Raw genomic sequence first — 21,813 nt, 5'->3', positions numbered from 1 at the left:
CATACAAGTCATTAGACAGGGAGCCAAGATGTCTGGCTTCACTGTCCTAGCCCGCAGGGCCCTGTGGCTAAAAAAAATGGTCAGCTGATGTTACCTTCAAGTCCAAGCTCCTATTGCTACCTTACAAGGGAAAGACCCTGTTTGGTTCTGGTTTGGTGGAGATAATTTCTGAAATTAAGCGTGGAAGGGGGTCCTTTCTACCACAAGATAAGAAGAATAGACCTAAAAAACGTCAGAGTAATTTTCTCTCTTTTCATCAAATGTCTTCCTCTCCCTCTTCCAAGCAGGAACTTGTTCAAGTCTTCCTGGAAACACAATCAGTCTTGGAACAAGGGAAAGCAATCAAAGAAGCCCTCTGCTGAGACTAAATCAGCATGAAGGGTCTGCCTCGGTCCGAGATCGGATCAAGTGGGGGGCAGACTTTCCTTGTTTCGTGTAGCTTTGATACGAGATGTCCCAGATCCTTGGGCTGTGGAGATAGTATCTCAGGGGAAAAAAATAGAATTCAAATCTTGTCATCCCAAGGGCAGATTTCTCCTCTCAAGGTTATCTGCGGATCAGATTAAAAGAGAGGCATTCTTAAGGTGCGTTCATGATTTTTCCTCCCTGGGAGTGATTGTTCCAGTTCCAGTAAGAGAACAGGGTCTAGGATTTTATTCCAATCTGTCAGTGGTTCCAAAAAAAGAGGGAACTTTTTGACCCATTTTAGACCTAAAGTGTCTCAACAGGTTTCTCAGGGTTCCGTCCTTAAGAATGAAAACCATTCGTTCCATTCTTCCTTTGGTCCAAGAGGGTCAGTTCATGACGACCATAGACCTGAAGGATGCATATCTTCATGTTCCCATACACAGGGATCATCACCAGTTTCTGAGATTTGCTTTTCTAGACAAGCATTTTATGTTTGTTGCTCTTCCATTTGGCCTTACCACAGATACCAGCATCTTCTCAAAGGTTCTGGGAGCTCTCTTGGCAGTTGTCAGGTCCCAGGGAATTGCAGTGGCACCTTACCTTGACGACATATTGGATCAGACGCCATCTTCTCATACAGAGATCTTGTTCTTGTTCCACGGATGGAAAATGAATCTGGAGAAGAGTTCCCTTGTTCCAGCTACAAGGGTGGTTTTCTTAGGGACCATCATCGATTCCCTATCTATGAAAATTTTTCTCACGTAGGTCAGAAGATCCAAGCTTCTCATTTCTTGCCTCTATCTTCAGTCTACTGTTTGGCCATCAGTAGCTCAATGTATGGAGGTAATTAGTCTGCTGGTCGCTTCCATGGACATCATTCCCTTTGCTCGATTCCATTTGAGAGCTCTGCAATTATGCATGCTCAGTCAATGGAACAGAGATCATATTCGGATCTGTCTCAGAGGATAGATCTAGACCATTTGACAAGAGACTCTCTATCGTGGTGGATTTCTCAGGATCATCTGTATCAGGGCACATGCTTCCGGAGACCCTCCTGGGTGATTGTGACCACGGATGCCAGCCTGCTAGGCTGGGGAGCAGTCTTGGACTCGTTAAAGGCTCAGAGCCAATGGACTCAGGAGGAGTCTTCTCTCCCAATAAATATCTTGGAGTTGAAAGCTATCTTCAATGCCCTTATGGCTTGGCCTCAGTTGTCCTTAGCCTGGTTTATCAGGTTCCAGTCGGACATCACCACCTCAGTGGCTTACGTCAACCACCAGGGAGGAACTCTGAGTTCCTTGGCTATGAAGGAGGTGACTCGCATTCTGCTTGGGCGGAAGCTTACAGTTGTCTTCTTTCTGCCATCCACATTCTAGGAGTGGACAACTGGGAGGTGGATTTCCTGAGCAGACAGACTTATCATCCTGGGGAGTGGGCTCTCCATCCGGAGGAGTTCTCCAGGTTAACCCTCAAGTGGGGAGCGCCGGAGTTGGATCTGATGGCGTCTCGTCAGAATGCCAAGCTTCTAAGGTACGGTTTAAGGTCAAGAGATCCTCAGGCTGCCCTGATAGATGCTCTGGCGGTTCCTTGGGATTTCGCTCTTGCATATCTCTTTCCTCCATTTGCTCTCCTTCGATGAGTCATTGCTCGTATCAAACAGGAGAGAGCGTCTGTAATTCCAATAGCTCTTGCATGGCCTCGCAGGATGTGGTTGGCGGATCTAGTGAAGATGTCATCTTTTCCACCTTGGAGGTTACCTCTGAGGAAGGACCTTCTAACTTAGGGTCCATTCCTTCATCCAAATCTCGTTTCTCTGAAGCTGACTGCTTGGAGATTGAATGCTTAGTCCTGGCTAAGCGTGGGTTTTCTGAGTCAGTCATTGATACTATGAGTCAGGCTCGCAAGCCTGTTACTCGTAAGATTTACCATAAGGTATGGCGTAAATATCTTTATTGGTGTGAATCAAAGGGCTACTCTTGGATTAGGGTCAGGATTCCTAGAATTTTGTCTTTTCTCCAGGATGGTCTGGAGAAAGGGTTGTCAGACAGTTCTCTGAAAGGTCAGATTTCTGCATTATCTATTCTTTTACATAAGCATCTGGCGGATGTTCCAGATGTTCAAACCTTTTGTCAGGCCCTGGTTAGAATCAGGCCTGTGTTTAAACCTGTTGCTCCTCCTTGGAGCCTTAACCTAGTTCTTAGAGTTTTGCAACAGGCTCTGTTTAAGCCTATGCATTCCATAGATATTAAGCTGTTATCTTGGAAGGTTTTGTTTCGTATTTCTATTTCTTCTGTTCTGAGATTTTCTGAACTCTCGGCTATGCAGTGCGGTGGTTCGCCTTATCTTATTTTTCATGCGGATAAGGCGGTCATTCGTACTAAATTGGGATTTCTCCCTAAAGTGGTTTCAGATAAAAAATATTATTCAGGAAATTGTTCTTCCCTCTCTCTGTCCTAATCCTTCCTCTCATAAGGAACGTGTGTTGCACAACTTGGATGTGGTGCACGCTCTAAAATTCTACCTACAGGCTACTAAGGATTTTCGCCAGTCTTCTGCCCTGTTTGTTTGTTTCTCTGGAAAGCGTAAGGGTCAGAAGGCTACTTCTACTTCTCTTTCCCTCTGGCTAAGAAGTTTGATTTGTTTTGCTTATGAGACTGCTGGTCTTCAGCCCCTCCTCAGAGACTCTCCTCTTCTTGGGATTTCAGAAAGCTGCAACTTAGTCCTCTCTGCATACTTTATCCAAATTCTACAAATTTTATATTTTTGCCTCAGCTGAGGCTTCCGTTGGGAGAAAGGTTCTTCAAGTGGTGGTGCCTTCTGTTTAGGTCCGTCTGTCTTGTTTTCCCTCCCTATTCATTCTGTGTCCTCTAGCTTGGGTATTGGTTCCTACTAGTAATTATAATGATTTTGTAAACTCTTCATGTTATAGGAAAGAAAACAAAATGTATGCTTACCTGATAAATTTCTTTCTTTCTGGACATGGAGAGTCCATGACCCCACCCTTTAGATTAGACAGTAATTTTTTTTTTTCTAAACCTCAGGCACCTCTACACCATTGTGTTATCTTCTTCGGCTGAATGACTGGGGGTTATGGGTAATGGAAGTGACACTTAACAGCTTTGCTGTGGTGCTCTTTGCCTCCTCCTGCTGGCCAGGAGTGAATATCCCACTAGTAATTGGAATGACGACGTGCACTCTCCATGTCCGGAAAGAAAGAAATTTATCAGGTAAGCATACTTTTTGGGTTTTATATTCCTTTCAATACAGTAGAATTGCATAATGAACAAGTGCATAAGACAATGCAACAACACTTACAGTAGATATTTTTGTGACAAATTTCAAAATTTCCTTCAATTTACTAGCCCCCTGTATCATGTGACAGTCAATCACTGACTCCTATACATATATGCTGTGAACTCCTGCACATGCTCAGTAGAAGTAGGTGCCTCAGAAAATGTGCATATATAAAGGCTGTGCACTTTAAATTGGAAAGTCTCTTAAAACTACAAGTTATGTCTGAATAATGAAAGTTTAATCTTGACTTTAGTGTCTGTGACGATTAAGCCTTTCCACCCAGCCATCACTATGGGGAGATTGTGGGCATGAAGGTATTAATGGCACTAAGCCTCTGGTTCCTTAAAACCTTTATCTCTACAAAGGACTAACTTAACCCCCACATCCTGCCTACACTGCCCCAGCTTACTATGCTGCCACCACTAAGAGTTTTGAGTAAGGGTCTCTTGGAAACCCAATAACTCACACAATAAACAATTAGGTATTGTGCCTTTAACCTTGTCTCTTCAGAGTGTGAATTCAGATATTAGAGCCCAAAGACATAATCATTTAATCATGTTATCAAGTGAAGGAGGTGGAAAGGGGGTCTAAGACCACAGCATTCCTGAACAAAGACAGATTTTACACAAAGAAAGAGCAGTTCAGATTAACCTGGCAATGCTGAGACATACTACCTCTGCTGGGTAGCTAACCCATGTATTAACTACTCCTCATGAGTGTATCATGACAGTGTCCCTTTAAAGTATTAATGTTTTATGTTTATTTATAGGTTAAGCTTAGTGCTTATTTTTACTGTATTTGAATAGGATAAATTAGTGGAAAACTATCTTTAATGTACTCCTGTATTGTTTTCATTTCTATTTGAATAAGTAATAAACTCCTATTTTAGTCAGTTTTATTTAAATTTTAAGTTTAATGTTGTTATATTTCTGATGTATGACTACTGAGGTCAAGCCAAAAGTTCCCAAGATTCCTTCCATTCAAACTGAAACTATTAGGACTTTTTTGATACTCAGCGCAAAACATATTCATAGTTAAAACAATGACTTAAAGGGACAGTATACACCAGAATTGTTATTGTTTTAAAAGATAGATAATCCCTTGTTTACCCATTCCCTAGTTTTGCATAACCAACACAGTTATATTTATACATTTTTTACCTCTGTGATTATCTTGTATCTAAGCCTCTGCAGACTGCCCCTTTATTTGTTCTTTTGACAGACTTGCAGTTTAGCCAATCAGTGATGGCTCCCAGGTAACTTCACGTGCACGAGCACAGTGTTATCTATATGAAAAACATGAACTAACACCCTCTAGTGGTGAAAAACCTGTTAAAATGCATTCTTAGGAGGCGGCCTTCAAGGTCTAAGAAATTAGCATATGAACTTCCTAAGTTAAGCTTTCAACTAAGAATACCAAGAGAACAAAGAAAAATTGGTGATAAAAGTAAATTGGAAAATTGTTTAAAATTACATGCCCTATCTGAATCATGAAAGTTTTTTTTTTTGGACTAGACTGTGCCTTTAACAATGAAATGAAAACTTGCTTTACAACATTCTTTTTTTTTTTGGGGGGGGGGGGGAGGGGGTTCTTTTCATGTTTGGCATGCAGCTTAAATATTAAAGGGACATAATAGCAAAATGATATGCTCTAATTCAATAAAGCATGACATTTTTGCACCACTCCCGCTCTGTATTTTACACCCACAAAGGGGTTAAACACATAGGTAAAGTCCCACTTAAGCCACAAATATTACAGCTCTTGTGATTGGTAGGATTGTATGACTGCTGCTCCCGATGGGTTCACTGGCTGTTTGGTATTGCAGAAATTACATGCTGGAAGGAATTTAGGACATGTCAGAAATATGTACAAGCGTATTACTTGAATCGTCTGACAGTTTTATGAAAATACCAGAAATGTTTAGCATATGGTGGTGTATCAGATGTTTCATCATGGGTTTCTTTTGTCGTGTACTAAAAGATCTCTGTGCTTATTTCAGGCCATTGATAGTATTCACCAGGTTGGTGTTTACTGCCTTGCTCTCGTTCCTGCCAACATCTTGCCAAAAACTCCCCTTGGTGGAATCCATTTATCACAAACAAAACAGCAATTCCTGGAAGGCAACTTGCACCCTTGTAACATACTCATGTGTCCACATACATGTGTAACAAACTTGCCAAAGCCAAGGCAAAAACAACCAGGTAAAAGACTGTTTTCTAAAGCAATACTTGTGCACGCTCCAGAGTGTCTGAGAGCCTATCTAGGCTTATGCTTCAACAAAGGATATCAAGAGAATGAAGCATATTAGCTTATAGAAGTGCATTGGAAGGTTGTTTAAAATAGTATGCTCTATCTGAATCATGAAATATTAATTTTGACTTTACTGTCCCTTTAAGCTGTAGAAATAATTGCCTATCTAATTCCTTAGAACATTGTATTATAAAATAAATGCTTGTTTAACTAGTTTGCAGGGGTTACAGTTGCTGTCCCAGGTGCAATGTACTTTAAAAGATAGTCTATGTGTTTAACCCAACAAAGTTAGAACTGAGCAATAAATTAATGAATAAACTAACACCTGTGATCGCAGAATGAAAAATTAACCTAACATAACTAGTCTAATAAAATAAAAAAAATACTACCAATTAAAATATCTAAATTACAAATTTAAAAAACTAACACTAAGAAACAAATTTAAAAATATGAATTACAACTAAAAAAAAAACAAATCCTACAAAAAAATTAAAAAATCTTAAGTTTACCAAAAATAATTAACACTAAAATCACTAAAAATAAGAAAAAACTAAGATTACAAAAAATAAATGAAATTATCAAAAATAAAAACAATTACACCTAACCTAATAGCCCTATAAAAATAAAAAAGCCCCCCAAAATAAAAACACCCCCTAACCTAACAATAAACTACCAATAGCCCTTGAAAGGACCTTTTGTAGGGCAGTTAAACAGCTCTTTTACATTAAAATATTACAAAGTCCCCCTTAAAGTAAAACCCCCCCACGCAACCAACGCCCCAAAATAAAAAACCTAAGTCTAAATAAAACCTAAGCTACCCATTGCTACCGGATGGGCATTGCTCTTAAAAGGGCATTCAGCTCTTTTTCATTGCCCTTAAAAGGGCATTTAGCTCTTTTTCAAAGCCCAAAGCCCTAATCTAAAAAAAAAAAACACCCCAAAAAAGCAAAAAACACCTAACACACAACTGAAGTCCGGACATCCATCTCCATCCAGGCGGCGAGGTCTTCATCCATTCTGGGGGCGTTTTCTATCTTCATCCCGGCGGCGCGGAGCAGAGCCATCCTGGAAGCCGAAGACATCCTGCGCGGAGTGTCCTCTTCATACGGTCGCCGCTGTACACTGAAGTTGAATGCAAGGTAGCCGTTTCAAAATGGCGTACCTTGCAGTCCTATTGGCTGATTTGATTCTTCAAATTCAAATTAGCCAATAGGATGAGAGCTTCTGAAATCCTATTGGCTGTTCAAATCAGCCAATAGGATGAGACATACTGAAATCCTATTGGCTGATTTGAACAGCCAATAGGATTTCAAAGCTCTCATCCTATTGGCTGATTTGAATTTGAAGACTCATCAGCCATTAGGAATGCAAGGTACGCCATTTTAAAACGGCTACCTTGCATTCAACCTCAGTGTACGGCGGTGACCGTATGAAGAGGACACTCCGCGCAGGATGTCTTCGTCTTCTAGGATTGCTCCGCTCCAAGTCACCGGGATGAAGATGCGCCTCCCGGGATGGATGAAGACCTCGCCACATGGATGAAAACCTTGCCGCCTGGATGGAGATAGATGTCCGGACTTCAGAAGCCGTGAGTAGATCTTCTGGGGTTGGTGTTAGTTGTTTTTTTTTATTTTATAGGTTGTTTTTTTTTTTTTTTTTTTTTTTTGTTTTTTAGATTAGGGCTTTGGGCTTGGGAAAAAAATGCAAAAGAGCTATTTGCCCTTTTAAGGTCAATGCCCATACAAATGCCCCTTTAGGGGCAATGGTAGCTTAGTTTTTTTTTAGCTAGGTTTTTTTTTATTTTGGGGGGACTTTGTATTTTTTTACAGGTAAAAGAGTTGAATTTCTTTAGGGCAATGCCCTACAAAAGGCCCTTTTAAGGGCTATTGGTAGTTTATTGTAGTTTAGGGGGTGTTTTTATTGGGGGGGGGGCTTTTTTATTTTTATAGGGCTATTAGATTAGGTGTAATTGTTCTTATTTTTGATAATTTAGTTTTTTTGATCTAATCTTAGTGTTTTTTGTGATGTTAGTGTTAATTATTTTTGGTAAACTTAGATTTTTTTTAAATTTTTCATAGGATTTGTTTGTTTTTTTTAGTTGTAATTTAGATTTTTTTATTTTTTTCTTAGTGTTAGATATTTTAATTAGTAGTATTTTATTATTTTATTTGATTAGTTATGTTAGGTTAATTTATAGTTTAATCTTAGGTTTATTTTTATTTCACAGGTACGTTTTTATTTATTTAAATAGTTATATTTTATTTTAAAGTAAGGGGGTGTTAGGTTTAGGGATTAATAGTTTAATTTAGTGTTTTGCAATATGGGGGGCCGGCGGTTTAGGGGCTAATAGGTTTATTTAGTGGAGGAAATGTGGGAGGCCGGAGGTTTAGGGGTTAATATATTTTATTAGTGTTGGTGATGTCAGGGGCGACAGATTAGGGGTTAATAACTTAGTGGCGGCGATGTCGGGGAGTGGCGGTTTAGGGGTTATTATATTTAAATAGTGTTGGCGATGTGGGTGGACGGCAGATTAGGGTTTTATAAATGTATTTAATAGTCACAATGTGGGTGGGCAGCGGATTAGGGGTTAATAGGTTTAATATAGTGTTTGCAATGAGGGGGTGGCGGTTTAGGGATTAATAGGTAGTTTATGGGTGTTAGTGTACTTTGTAACACTTTGTAATGAGTTTTGTGAAACATTTTTGTTACACAAAATCCATAACTACAGCTTTCAGATGGCGGTATGGATCGTGTCGGTATAGGCTGTAACGCAAGCATTTTAGCCTCACCGCACAACCTGTAATACCGGCGCTATGGAAATCCCACGCAAAAATTTAATTTTTTTGAGTGCGGGATTGACGTTTCTTTACAGGCTAAAATGCTTGCGGTATAGCTATACTGACACAATTCAATTCCCAATAGTGGTGTTACTGCTTTTACTCTGAAATTTCCATTTTTTTCAGCGTTAAAAGCCGCAACGCAAAACTCATAATCTAGGTGTTAGTCTTTAACTTACTTGAAATATGTCTACTTTCTAACAACAGTATGTGAGACGTTTATAAATGATTATTGGCATAATTGTCTTACATAGTATTGTTAGAAAGCAGTCTATAGCCTTTGTCTATTTGTCACACATGGGGCACAAACCTATGAAGAGCAAATAGATTAGTTTAGCTATGAATATGTTTGTATGTAATTATTGCACAAATCAATAACTGAAACCTACTTCAGTGTTTAGCTCACTACATAACTATGAAATTCATAGATTAAATAATTGGTTTATCTGTGTAATTTCTTTAAGATCTACTAAATTACTGGATCAAAACCTTTTTTCCCCCTAATCATTGATCTAACATGTGGTCTTCCTCTTTGTTTTTTGTTCAGTGGATATAGTGATCAACCATATAACGCTATCTGTGGTTCAGAATGATTTCTTTAGAAATACACTAACTTTAATTAAATTATCATTTATTTCTTTGCATGTAGGAGTTGGCCCAGCCTCCGTCATGGTTGGTAATCTGGTCGCAGGCAAGAGAATTGCTCAGGCGTCAGGAAGAGATTTAGGGCAGATTGAAGAAAATGATTTGGTGAAAAAGGTACATTCAATGAGAGTATTCTTATTATAATGATTGTCTTTTTCCGTTTGTTTGTTTGTTTATAAACCTGTTTGTTGTTTTTTTGTTTTTTTTTGTAGCACCAATTTTTGACAGAGGTCTTGCAATGGAGAGCTCAGACAACACCTGACCATGTGCTCTTTATTCTTCTGAATGCCAAGGTAAACACAACGTACGCTTTCTAAAGCTGTTCTGCTTGTTAACTTGATTATGTATATGGGCATTTTCCTTGTTCAGCAAGATAGTTAGCTCTGTAGGGATGTTGATTTCTAGACTGCAATGATTTGTTCCTCTGCCCTGTACTGTCATTTGTATTTTCTTTGTTTTCCGTTTTTTACTTGTTTTTATTATTATTATTATTATTATTATTATCGGTTATTTGTAGAGCGCCAAAAGATTCCGCAGCGCGGAATGATTATTTTTAAATGGTTAGGGAAGGATTTGTTTTCCCTGTGTATTTCTACACTTAGGGTGTCATATTTTTCATTACACCAGGATGTTTCCTAGGTTTTTATTTGCTTTTATTTTCTTTAAGTGACAGCATTTTGCTAGGCAACATAGGCTATTGACATTGAGGCATATGGAATCAAAAGGGGATTGGAAATGTTTTACCATGACAAAATTAGAAATGAATGCTGTGCAATATTGCAGTAGCTCTCATGATAATAAAAAGCAATGATATTAGATGCTCCCAGTGCTGATCTCTGAGTCTAGCAAGATTCCTATTGGTACTTGCGTATATTCCCAATGCCTGACAGTCAGTTATGTGCACAGAGCATACACAGTAATCAGCAACTGCATAAGCCCCACGATCAGTAGCAGGGACTGAAGGTGTTTCCCATGTATATTAAAAAACAAAGACCTAAGTTAATTTCTCTCTTCTCAAACGCAAAGCATACAGAGAATCTAGTACATGTGCACAGTGCAAGTGGTTGATTTGATGTCAGATGTGCGGCTGGTGCACACACACCAGTTTTAAAGGAAAATATATACAGAAGCTCTTTCTGAAACAGCTATTTACATTGCTTGACATAAGAATGGTTAAACCTAATTTCTGTTCTCTTTTTCCATCTTAAAGGGACCTGTAACCCAAATATTTTCTTTCATGATTCAAATAGAATGTGATTTTAAACAACTTTCCAATTTACTTCTATTATCATTTGTTTTGTTCTCTTGATATCATTTGCTGAAGGAACAGCAATGCACTACTGCTTTCTAACTGAAGACATGGGTGAGCCAATGACAATCGGTGTGTGTGTGTGTATATATATATATATATATATATATATATATATATGCAACCACCAATCAACAGCTAGAACCTAGGTTCTTTGCTGCTCCTGAGCTTACCTAGATAAACCTTTCAGCAAAGAATAACAAGAGAATGAAGCAAATTAAATAATAGAAGTACATTTGAAAGATGTTTAAAATTGTATGCTCTATCTGAATCACAAAAGAAAAACTTTGGGCTTCATGTCCCTTTAATGGGAGGAGAGTCCACTGCTTCATTCATCACTTGTGGAAAATAAGAATCTGGCCACCAGGAGGAGGCAAAGACACCCCGGCCAAAAGCTTAAATACCTCCCCCACTCTCCTCACCCCCCAGTCATTCTTTGCCTTTTGTCACAGGAGGTTGGCAGAGAAGTGTTGGAAGATTTGCAATAGTCTCTTATTGGGGGTAGTACTCTTCGCAATGGGACTGAAGTTTTAAGTAGTCCTGTCAGCCTCTCAGTGAGAGCATGGGTTAAAATGAGATGCAGGGGGAGTTCTTCTGCGAAACCATCCTGACTCATATTAACAGCTCCTTAAGCAATCAGCGTTTACGAGTTTCGCTGCCTGCTTTCTTCTATCAAGTCCATGTCAAGAGCGACGCTACTAACCTATCACACTTGAAGGGCCGTGTTCCTGTTCCACGGCATTGATTCTGGTAAGATCTTTTCATTAAATATATATATGTGATAACGCAAGAAGACAGGGTCACAGTGTGACTCCTTTTATCTGTATAGAATTTAGGGTAATACCCTCAGAAGGGGGTTGTGGAGCAGGGGGGATTTTATTATGCATAATAATGTTTATTGTGTTTCTGCTGCACTTGTGTGAGATGAGGCTCTGTTGGTGTCGAACAGTTATGGAGAGATTGAGGCGGTCTTTTTTTGGTGCGTCTCTCTCAAGTGCAGGAGCAGTCCTGCATGACACTCCATGTTACGGGGTTTGGCCTCTGTAACTTCCTCTTTCTCGACCTGCGTTCGGAACGAAAGCTGTTTCTTGTTGTCAGGGTTATAGGAGGTGGCGAGTGCCCTGGCCATTGGAATATAAAGGTGCCATTTAATAATTTGATCAAGTCTGTAATAAAGGCGCAATATGGATATGTTAGAGGATACTCCCTCTTTATCAAAACCTATTAACTGTGTATACTGTGAGGAGGTTCCGGTCGAACCGCCAACACAACTCTGTTCCACATGCTTTGACAATATTGCTATATCGAAAAAGAATAAAGTACTTAGTACGACTGAGCCGTCCACCTCTGAGGGTTCTCCGTCCCGCAAGGTGCGTTCCCTACAATCATCTCCGATTACACAAGCAGTTCTCCAGGGCCCTCCCGTGGGAGGGGCCCTTTGGCCTCCAGACTTCACCGATCAGTTGCAGACAGCAGTTTCTGCAGCTATAAATGCGATGCCTCTGCCTATCTAAGCACAAGTGCTTGTTACGTTGGAGGTTCCGGAACAGAAACTCCCGGAGGAACCTTCGATCTCTAAACTGGATAGGGTTTACGAGGACAGGGTAGTGCCCCAGGTCTTCCCGGTTCCTATCAAAATAGAGAATGTTTTTTAGAATAAATGGGAGAAACTGGGTTCACCCTTTTCTCCCTCGTCTTTTAAGAAGCTTTTCCCTGTTCCGGACGCGCAGCTTGAACTGTGGGGAACCGCCTCTAAAGTGGATGGTGGTATCTCCACGCTTGCTAAAAGAATGACCATTCCGCTGGAGGATAGCTCCTCTTTTAAGGAACCCATGGATAAAAAGATGGAACATCTTCCGCAACATGGACTCCAACTGACGGGTTCGTGTTCCAAAGGGCGGCGGCTGGTGTGGCCACCTACTGGTGTGACACACTATCAGCAATGGTCGAGGTGGAGACTCCCCTCGATGAGATTCTGGATCGAATCAAAGCCCTAAGGATAGCACATTCGTTCATTTGTGATGCTAACATGCAAATTATTCGCCTAAATTTTATGACATCAGAGTTTTCTGTTTTAGCCCGCAGGGCTTTGTGGCTAAAATCATGGTCTGCTTACATGTCTAAGTTTTGCTTGCTTTCCCTACCATTCAAGGGGAAGGTTTTGTTTGGCCCGGGCCTGGATTCTATCATATCTACAGTCACGGGTGGCAAGGGTGCCTTCTTTCCTCAGGATAAGAAAGCCAAACCTAAGGGATCTACTTTTCGTCCCTTTCGTGCGGACAAGTCTCAGCGCCAGCAGCATTCCGCAATCCAAGGGATCTTGGAAGCCAGCAAACTCTTGGAACAAGTCCAAGAAGAACAAGAAGCCCGCCGAGTCAAAGTCGGCATGAAGGGGTGGCCCCCGACCCGTCCTTGGACCAGGTAGGGGCAGACTATCTCTTTTTGCGGAGGCCTAGAGGGGAGGCGATACAGATCCTTGGGTCCTGGAGGTTGTCGCCCAGAGGTACAGGATAGGTTTCAAATCGTATCCGCCCAGAGGCAGGTTCCTCCTGTCAAACATCTCTTCAAGATCAGAAAACAGAGACGCCTTCCTAGGGTGTGTGAGGGATCTCTCATCTCTCGGAGTAATCGTCTCAGTTCTTCTGGCAGAAAGAGGTCTAGGGTATTATTTAAACCTTTTCGTGGTCCCAAAGAAGGAGGGCACGTTTCGTCCAATTCTGGACCTTAAGGCCCTAAACAAGTTTCTGTCGGTTCCATCGTTCAAGATGGAGATGATCAGTTCAATTTTGCACCTGGTTCAAGAGGGGCAATTCATGATGACTATAGACCTGAAGGATGCTTACCTTCATGTTCCAATCCACAAGGATCACTTCAAGTTTCTAAGGTTCGCCTACCTGGACCAGCACTTCCAGTTTGTGGCCCTTCCATTTGGTCTGGCGACCGCCCCAACATTCTTTGCAAAGGTTCTGGGAGCTCTTCTCGCAGTAGCGAGAGCCAGAGGGATTGCAGTGGCACTGTATCTGGACGATATCCTGGTCCAGACTCCATCCTACAGTCTGGCAGTGGATCACATGAAAGCTCTTCTCCTTCGGTCCCACGGGTGGAAGATAAACAAAGGAAAGAGTTCACTGGTCCCAAGCAATAGGGTGGAGTTCCTGGGTACGATAATAGATTCTTCAGCAATGAAGATATTTTTGACAGACTAGAGATGTTGCAAGCTGGCATCCAACTGTCTAGCCCTACAGACATCCTCCAGGACATCTGTGGCCAGGTGTAGAGGTAATCGGGCTCATGGTATCCAGCATAGATGTCATTCCATTCGCCAGGTTCCATCTCAGACCTCTTCAGCAGTGCATGTTGAGACAATGGAACGGCAGTCATTCAGATTTGTCACAACAGATATTTCTGGACAGACCGTTGAGGGAGTCCCTGTCTTGGTGGATCCGACCGGGGCAGTTGTTTCAGGGGACATCCTTCCTGAGACCATCCTGAGAAATTGTAACCACGGATACGAGTATCAGGATTAGGAGCTGTTTGGCGTGTCAGAAGGGCACAAGGCAGATGGACTCGAGAGGGGTCGAGTCTACCTATAAATATTTTGGAACTTTGAGCGATATTCAACGCTCTGAGGGCTTGGTCCCCTCTGGGGTCATCTCAATTCATTAGATTCAAATCGGACAACATTACCTCGGTGGCTTACATAAACCACTGGGGGGGCGTGAAGCTCCCTAGCAATGAGGGAAGTATCTCGGATTCTGGAATGGGCAGAGATTTACAATTGTTTGCTCTCAGCGATCCACATTCCGGGTGTGAACAACTGGGAAGGGGATTTTCTGAGCAGACAGATGTTTCATCCAGGGGAATAGTCTCTCCACCCCAAGATGTTTGCAGAGATCTGCAGCAGATGGGGGACGCCGGAAATAGATCTCATGGCATCCAGACTCAATTGCAAGCTACCCAGATACGGGTCACGATCCAGGGATCCCCAGGCGGAACTGATAGACGCCTTGGCAGTACCCTGGGGCTTCAACCTAATTTACATATTTCCACAGTTGCTTCTTCTACCTCAAGCAGGTGCAAGCTTCGGCTATTCTGATTGCTCCGTCGTGACTGTGGAGGACGTGGTTTGCAGTTCTAGTGGCGGTCGTCATATCTGCAGTGGAAGTTACTTTGTCGCAAGGATCTGCTAGTTCAAGGTCCTTTTCAACATCAAAATCTCGATTCTCTGAGGCTGACTGCGTGGAGATTGAACACCTAGTCTTAGCCAAGAGAGGATTTTCGGAGAGAGTGATTGATACTCTCGTTCAGGCCAGGAAGCCGGTCACTAGACACATCTAACACAAGGTGTGGAGGACTTACTTGTCCTGGTGTGAGGAACGTGGATACCCATGGCATAAGGTCAGGGTATCCAGGATTTTGGCCTTTCTTCAGGACGGTCTGGATAAGGGCCTTGCCGCCAGTTCCCTAAGGGGACAGATCTCGGCTTTATCTGTACTGTTACATAAGAAGCTTGCGGAGCTTCCTGACATTCGGTCCTTTGTTCAGGCTCTGGTTAGGATCAGACCTGTCTTCAGGAATCTGGCTCCTCCTTGGAGCTTAAACTTGGTTCTTAAGGTTTTGCATAGGGCTCCGTTTGAGCCAATGCATGCCCTTGACATTAAGATTCTCTCATGGAAGGTCCTGTTGTTATTGGCTATTGCATCGGTATGCTGAGTCTCTGAGTTTGGCGGCGTTACAATGTGAGCCTCCCTACTTAGTTTTTCATGCTGATAAGGCTGTTCTTCACACTCGATTGGGACTCCTTCCCAAGGTAGTGTCGAGTTGTAACATTAATCAGGAAATAGTAGTAGTACTTCATAATCTGGATGTGGTTCGAGCTTTGAAGTTTTATCTTCAAGCCACGGAGTTCAGACAGTCGTCGTCCTTATTTGTCGTGTATTCTGGAAGATGCAGGAGGCAAAGGTCCTCTGCAACTATCCTATCTTTTTGGTTGAGGAGTATGATCCATCTGGCATATGAGACAGCGGAACACGAGCCTCCTCAGACGATTACGGCCCACTTGGCTAGAACTGTGGCCTCTTCTTTGGGCCTTTAAGATTGAGGCTTCTATGGAGCAGATTTGTAAGGCGGCCACCTGGTCATCCTTACATACTTTTGCAAAATTTTATAAATTTGACGTTTTTGCTTCAGCGAAAGCAGCTTTTGGGAGAAAGGCTCTGCAGGCTGTGGTGCCCTCAGTATAGGGTCCGCCTCCTTTACCCTCCCGTTTTCTTTCATTCAGTGTCCTCTAGAGCTTGGGTATTTGTTCCCACAAGTGATGAATGAAGCAGTGGACTCTCCTCCCATTAAGATGGAAAACATAAATTATGCTTACATGATAATTTCATTTCCATCTGTGGGAGGAGAGTCCACTGCACCTGCCCGTTCTCCGGTGGGCAGACCTAAATTTATTTTTGATCTTCTGGCACAATTTATACCCTGATATTTCTCCTACTGTTCCTTGTTCACTTGGCAGAATGACTGGGGGATGAGGGAAGTGGGGGGAAGGTATTTAAGCCTTTGGCTGGGGTCTTTTTGCCTCCTCCTGGTGGCCAGGTTCTTATTTCCCACAAGTGATGAATGAAGCAGTGCTCTCTCCTCCCACAGATGAAAATGAAATTATCAGGTAAGCATAATTTATGTTTTTGTAAGTTATTGCTTTAAAAACAACAATACAGTGATTTGTGTAATAGTACACTGAGATCAGTGTACAAAACCCCACATTTCGGAGATATATATATATATATATATATATATATATATATAGTGTGTTTGTGTGTGTGGTGTATAGAGAGAGAGAGGAGTTGATACTACTTCATTTGAAATCCAGTGCTTCCCTTTAGAATTAAATAAAAATAGACATAAAGGAAGATTATAGGACATACAATACTGTCCTAGACAGAAAGGGAAAACAAGCAGCACACGGATGTAAATTTAAACTGTAAATTTATTTACCAAAAACACCACATCCACCTAGCGATGCTCTATGAAATAAAATCATGTTTACAACATATGGGAAACACATCGTAAAGAGGAACATAACACATGCAAACAGACATATACTTTCAAATTGTATATATTATTGGAAGCCAACATAAACCAAATAGATCAGTCAGTATCACAGTTACACTGCACAAAGTTCTCTATAAACAGAAAAATTACCGCAGACACAGCTGCACTCTAGGTCAGTAAAATGCAGTCACTGGGTATTACCGCTTGCAAGCTCATCCAGATGTATAACTCAAGGGTTATGGACGACTAAACATTCCGCTTACTCCTTTTCTCATCTCTGACCCTCTGCCCTGATGATGCCCCTGAGACACATATTTGATAGGGGGGGGGTGAAACGTGCTTTGGTACCTATGTGTTAAACCCAGCACTGGTGTGAGTTGGCTATCACCAGTTTATCTCTCTTAGAACACGTATGGGAACTTTGTAAATTCAAACCTTCCAATATACAGCAGCCGTTCGGGAGAACCTTTTCCTGTCTGTGTGGCACTCTGCATTAGTACGACTACTAAGCAGGCTGCTGGTGTTAAGGGCTGCTATCTCCCTGTGTAAAACGGTGGGCACTTGCAGAAATTCGAATTTGGAAAGCTATTTGCTGAGGAATATTTCATGATCGGAGAAGACGTGTTTTTGAATACACATAGATCTAGCAGCTGGAGACGCTGTTAGCCAATGAAGATCAACCTCTGTGGCCTGGAACCAATCACGGACGAGTGAGTAAGATCTGCCACTCCTCTGTCATACGTCACGCTACCTCACAGACGGTCAGAGATGAGGAAAGGAGAGGAGTAAGCGGAATGTTTGGTCGTCCATAACCCTTGAGTTATACCTCTTGATGAGCTTGCAAGCGGTAATACCCAGTGACTGTGCATTTTACTGACCTAGAGTGCAGCTGTGTCTGCGGTCATTTTTCTGTTTATAGAGAACTTTGTGCAATGTAACTGTGATACTGACTGATCTATATGGTTTGTGTTGGATTCCAATAATATATACTATTTGAAAGTATATGTCTGTTTGCATGTGTTATGTTCCTTTTTACGATGTGTTTCCCATATTTTGTAAACATGATTTTATTTCATAGAGCTCTGTGAGCATTGCCAGGTGGATGTGGTGTATTTGGTAAATAAATTTACAGTTTAAATTTACATCCGTGTGCTGCTTGTTTTCCCTTTCTGTCTAGGACCTATATATGTCCTATAATCTTCCTCTATGTTTATTTATATATGGTATTGTATGTCCTATAATCTTCCTTTATGTATATATATATATATATATATATATACACGTATATATATGATAAACAAAGCTGGCTTGCACTCACTAGACTTTAACAATAGGTGTCTTTTAATGTGACATTTCGGGGAACGTATCACCTTCCTCAGACAAGATGACAATGTGCATTTGCAACAATTTATACAAAAACAAAACAGTGAATACATAAGCCCCTCTCCCAAATTCAAAAGAAAAAACCCACCAAAGGGGTTGCCATGGAAACCAAAATGTAAACATGTTAAAATTCCTGAGTCCATATACAACAATAAGCTTAGAGTGAGAATATAGTGAATATGTTAATGTGTTGGATATATATATATACATAAATATGGGGATAAAAAGAGCATCGATCCATAGCATATGGATCACAAATAGTCACGGATAATACACAGCCATTATAGAATTATCTCAGGGTAAGCAATATAACTCTTCGATGTCACTACTAATAAGGCTAGTATAGGTGGCTATTTTATTTACTCATCAGAGGACTTGCTATAAAACATACCTTATATCCTGTATTTCTAATCGGTCAGCTTTAGAGTTGTGTATGATACAATACACAATAGGCACAGTAGACACAATAGGGCAGGGTTAGACCTTTTAATGGCTGTGGTTGGTTCACATTGTATTATGAAGACATCATGGCCAATTTAACTGTATGGGACACAATTCCCTATTTTCACATGCTCAGATTCTATCATATGGCTTATTAGGCTAATGAGAGTATATGCTGTTCCCCATGATATTTATTATGTTCCTTGTCCCCCCTTGTGATTGGTGTTTTGTTGTACCTCAATGTTCCCTATACACCTCTGAGACAGTGTACTATAAGATTCGGCAGAAGCGCTCTCTACGGATGACAGCATGCTGCTTTGTTTACACAGCTGATGCGATAGGGGTGTAACGCGATGAGGTCACCGCCGCTCTGCTGGATTGGGTATACTATGTGTCTCATACACAGCTCTAAAGCGGACCAATTAGAAATACAGGATATAAGGTATCATGTTTTATAGCAAGTCCTCTGATGAGTAAATAAACTAGCCACCTATACTAGCCTTATTAGTAGTGACATCGAAGAGTCATATTGCTTACCCCCAGATAATTCTTTAATGGCTGTGTATTATTTGTGATCCATATGCTATGGATCAATGCTCTTTTTATCCCCATATTTATGTATATATATCGAACACATTAGCATATTCACTATATGCTCACTCTAAGCTTATTATTGTATATGGACTCAGGCATTTTAACATGTTTACTTTTTGGTATGTTTTTTTTTCTTTTGAATTTGGGGGAGGGGCTTATGTATTTACTGTTTTTGTATAAATTGTTGCAAATGCACATTGTCACCTTGTCTGAGGAAGGGGATATGTTCCCCGAAGCATCACATTAAAAGGCACCTATTGTTAGTCCAGTGAGTTCAAGCCTGCTTTGTTTATCTTCTGTGGGATTTTGCATGCATCCTGGCAGTGAGAGTGCTCTCCTGCTGAATATCTTTATTTATTTATTTATTTATAATCGTCTTACCAAAAGATAACTTGCTTTCCATTTTCTTTTATAATTTGTGTTTATACACAAATACACACAAACAGAAGAAAAATTACTAGTCAGAATAGTCCACACACTATTAAATATTTATTTATTTATAAAATATTTTACCAGGAAGGATACATTGAGATTTCTCTCGGTTTCAAGTATGTCCTAAAAAACAAGCCTAATAACTTTTTCTTACTGGCCTGAAACTAAAGGAAGTTTACAGTCATATACATGTTGCATATGTATGTGTCTGCCCTGTCTGGTTTAATATTATTTTCCACCCCTATATTGCAGAAAAGTGTGTATGACATTAACATTGCAAAAATATCTTCTCAGTTAAATTCCATTAACCTTGTTGTTGTTTTCCAGGGAACAGCTGTTAACACGGCCTCCTGCTTGCAGCTCCACAAGAGAGCAGAGAGAATAGCAGCTGCGTTAGGTGACAAGGGTCACCTTAATGCTGGGGATAATGTGGTGCTTCTCTATCCACCTGGTGAGTTTGCACAAGACACCTGCAGATCTTAAAAAGCTCAATATTCTTCTTTTTATCATGTTCTATTTTTGTAACTAAAGTGAAAACTATCAAAAGCAGACTTTAATCTCTGCTGAAAGCCACGTTGTCTGTTTTTAGGATCCCAATATATTATTTCTTTATGTGCCCAGAACTTGGAAATAATACTACTACTATTTTTTTAACCCTGCTATTTTCACTTATACCATGTTGGTATATACCTGGTTACAAAATTATTTATTTTTATCTTAGCAGTTGCCAACCAATAAAATGTATATACGTAACAATTAAAAATTTATATTTATTCCTTAGTTCTTGATTAGTTACCACTGAATTATATTTATGTAGAAACTAGATTATGAATCAATTATGCATCCTTATTCTGTTACAATATTCTCTACAGAGTTCAGGGATCTCAAGAGTCTTTTTTGAGGGAAGTAATCATACAGCAGAGCTGTGCTGATTGTATTGACTGTGATATAAAAAACGTTTATTTGTGTATTTTTTTTCTGCTGCCTGGGTTAGTTATCATTTGCTGAGGGGAACAATCCTTTGCTAAAACTGTATATTCTGACAAAGATTGATGCTATAACTTAATTATTTTATCTGTTATAATATTTTTCTGTGCTTCTTAAAGGCACAGTTCGTTTTCATATTATTTGTAAATTACTTTGAAAAGTATTTCCAAGTTGCTGTTTATTTGCTAGTGTGTTAAACATGTCTGATTCAGAGGAAGATATCTGTGCTATATGTGTTAATGCCAAAGTGGAGCCCAATAGAAATTTATGTACTAAATGTATTGATGCTACTTTAAAAAATAGTCAATCTGTACAAATTGAACATATTTCACCAAACAACGAGGGGAGAGTTATGCCGACTAACTCGCCTCACGTGTCAGTACCTGCATCTCCCGCTCAGGAGGTGCGTGATATTGTAGCGCCGAGTGCATCTGGGCGGCCATTACAAATCACATTACAAGATATGGCTACTGTTATGACTGAAGTTTTGGCTAAACTACCAGAACTAAGAGGTAAACGTGATCACTCTGGGATGAGAACAGAGTGCGCTGATAATGCAAGGGCCATGTCTGATACTGCGTCACAGTTTGCAGAACATGAAGACGGAGAGCTTCATTCTGTGGGTGACGGTTCTGATCCAAATAAACTGGATTCAGACATTTCAAATTTTAAATTTAAGCTTGAGAACCTCCGTGTGTTACTAGGGGAGGTATTAGCGGCTCTGAATGATTGTAACACAGTTGCAATCCCAGAAAAAATGTGTAGGTTGGATAAATATTTTGCGGTACCGACGAGTACTGACGTTTTTCCTATACCTAAGAGACTTACTGACATTGTTACTAAGGAGTGGGATAGACCCGGTGTGCCTTTCTCACCCCCTCCTATATTCAGAAAAATGTTTCCAATAGACGCCGCCACACGGGACTTATGGCAAATGGTCCCTAAGGTGGAGGGAGCAGTTTCTACTTTAGCTAAGCGTACCACTATCCCAGTGGAGGATAGCTGTGCTTTTTCAGATCCAATGGATAAAAAATTAGAGGGTTACCTTAAGAAAATGTTTGTTCAACAAGGGTTTATATTGCAACCTCTTGCATGTATTGCGCCTGTCACGGCTGCAGCAGCATTTTGGTTTGAGTCTCTGGAAGAGACACTTCAATCATCCACACTAGATGACATCACACA

At 40.7% G+C, this 21,813-nt stretch overlaps 1 protein-coding gene across 1 annotated transcript in view; it reads left to right on the top strand.

Annotated features, from left to right (window-relative positions):
• Positions 1-21,813, top strand: part of DIP2B (disco interacting protein 2 homolog B) — a 624,447-nt gene that overhangs the window by 489,175 nt on the left and 113,459 nt on the right. The window contains 4 exon segments of the mRNA XM_053708237.1: positions 5,702-5,903; positions 9,439-9,548; positions 9,647-9,727; positions 19,972-20,095. Of these exon segments, the coding sequence (XP_053564212.1) occupies positions 5,702-5,903; positions 9,439-9,548; positions 9,647-9,727; positions 19,972-20,095 (517 nt within the window).

Source organism: Bombina bombina, chromosome 3 (assembly GCF_027579735.1).
Source record: "Bombina bombina isolate aBomBom1 chromosome 3, aBomBom1.pri, whole genome shotgun sequence".
Lineage (NCBI taxonomy): Eukaryota > Metazoa > Chordata > Amphibia > Anura > Bombinatoridae > Bombina > Bombina bombina.
Note: the sequence above shows the minus strand (reverse complement) of the source record. Positions and strands in the feature narration are given on the sequence as shown.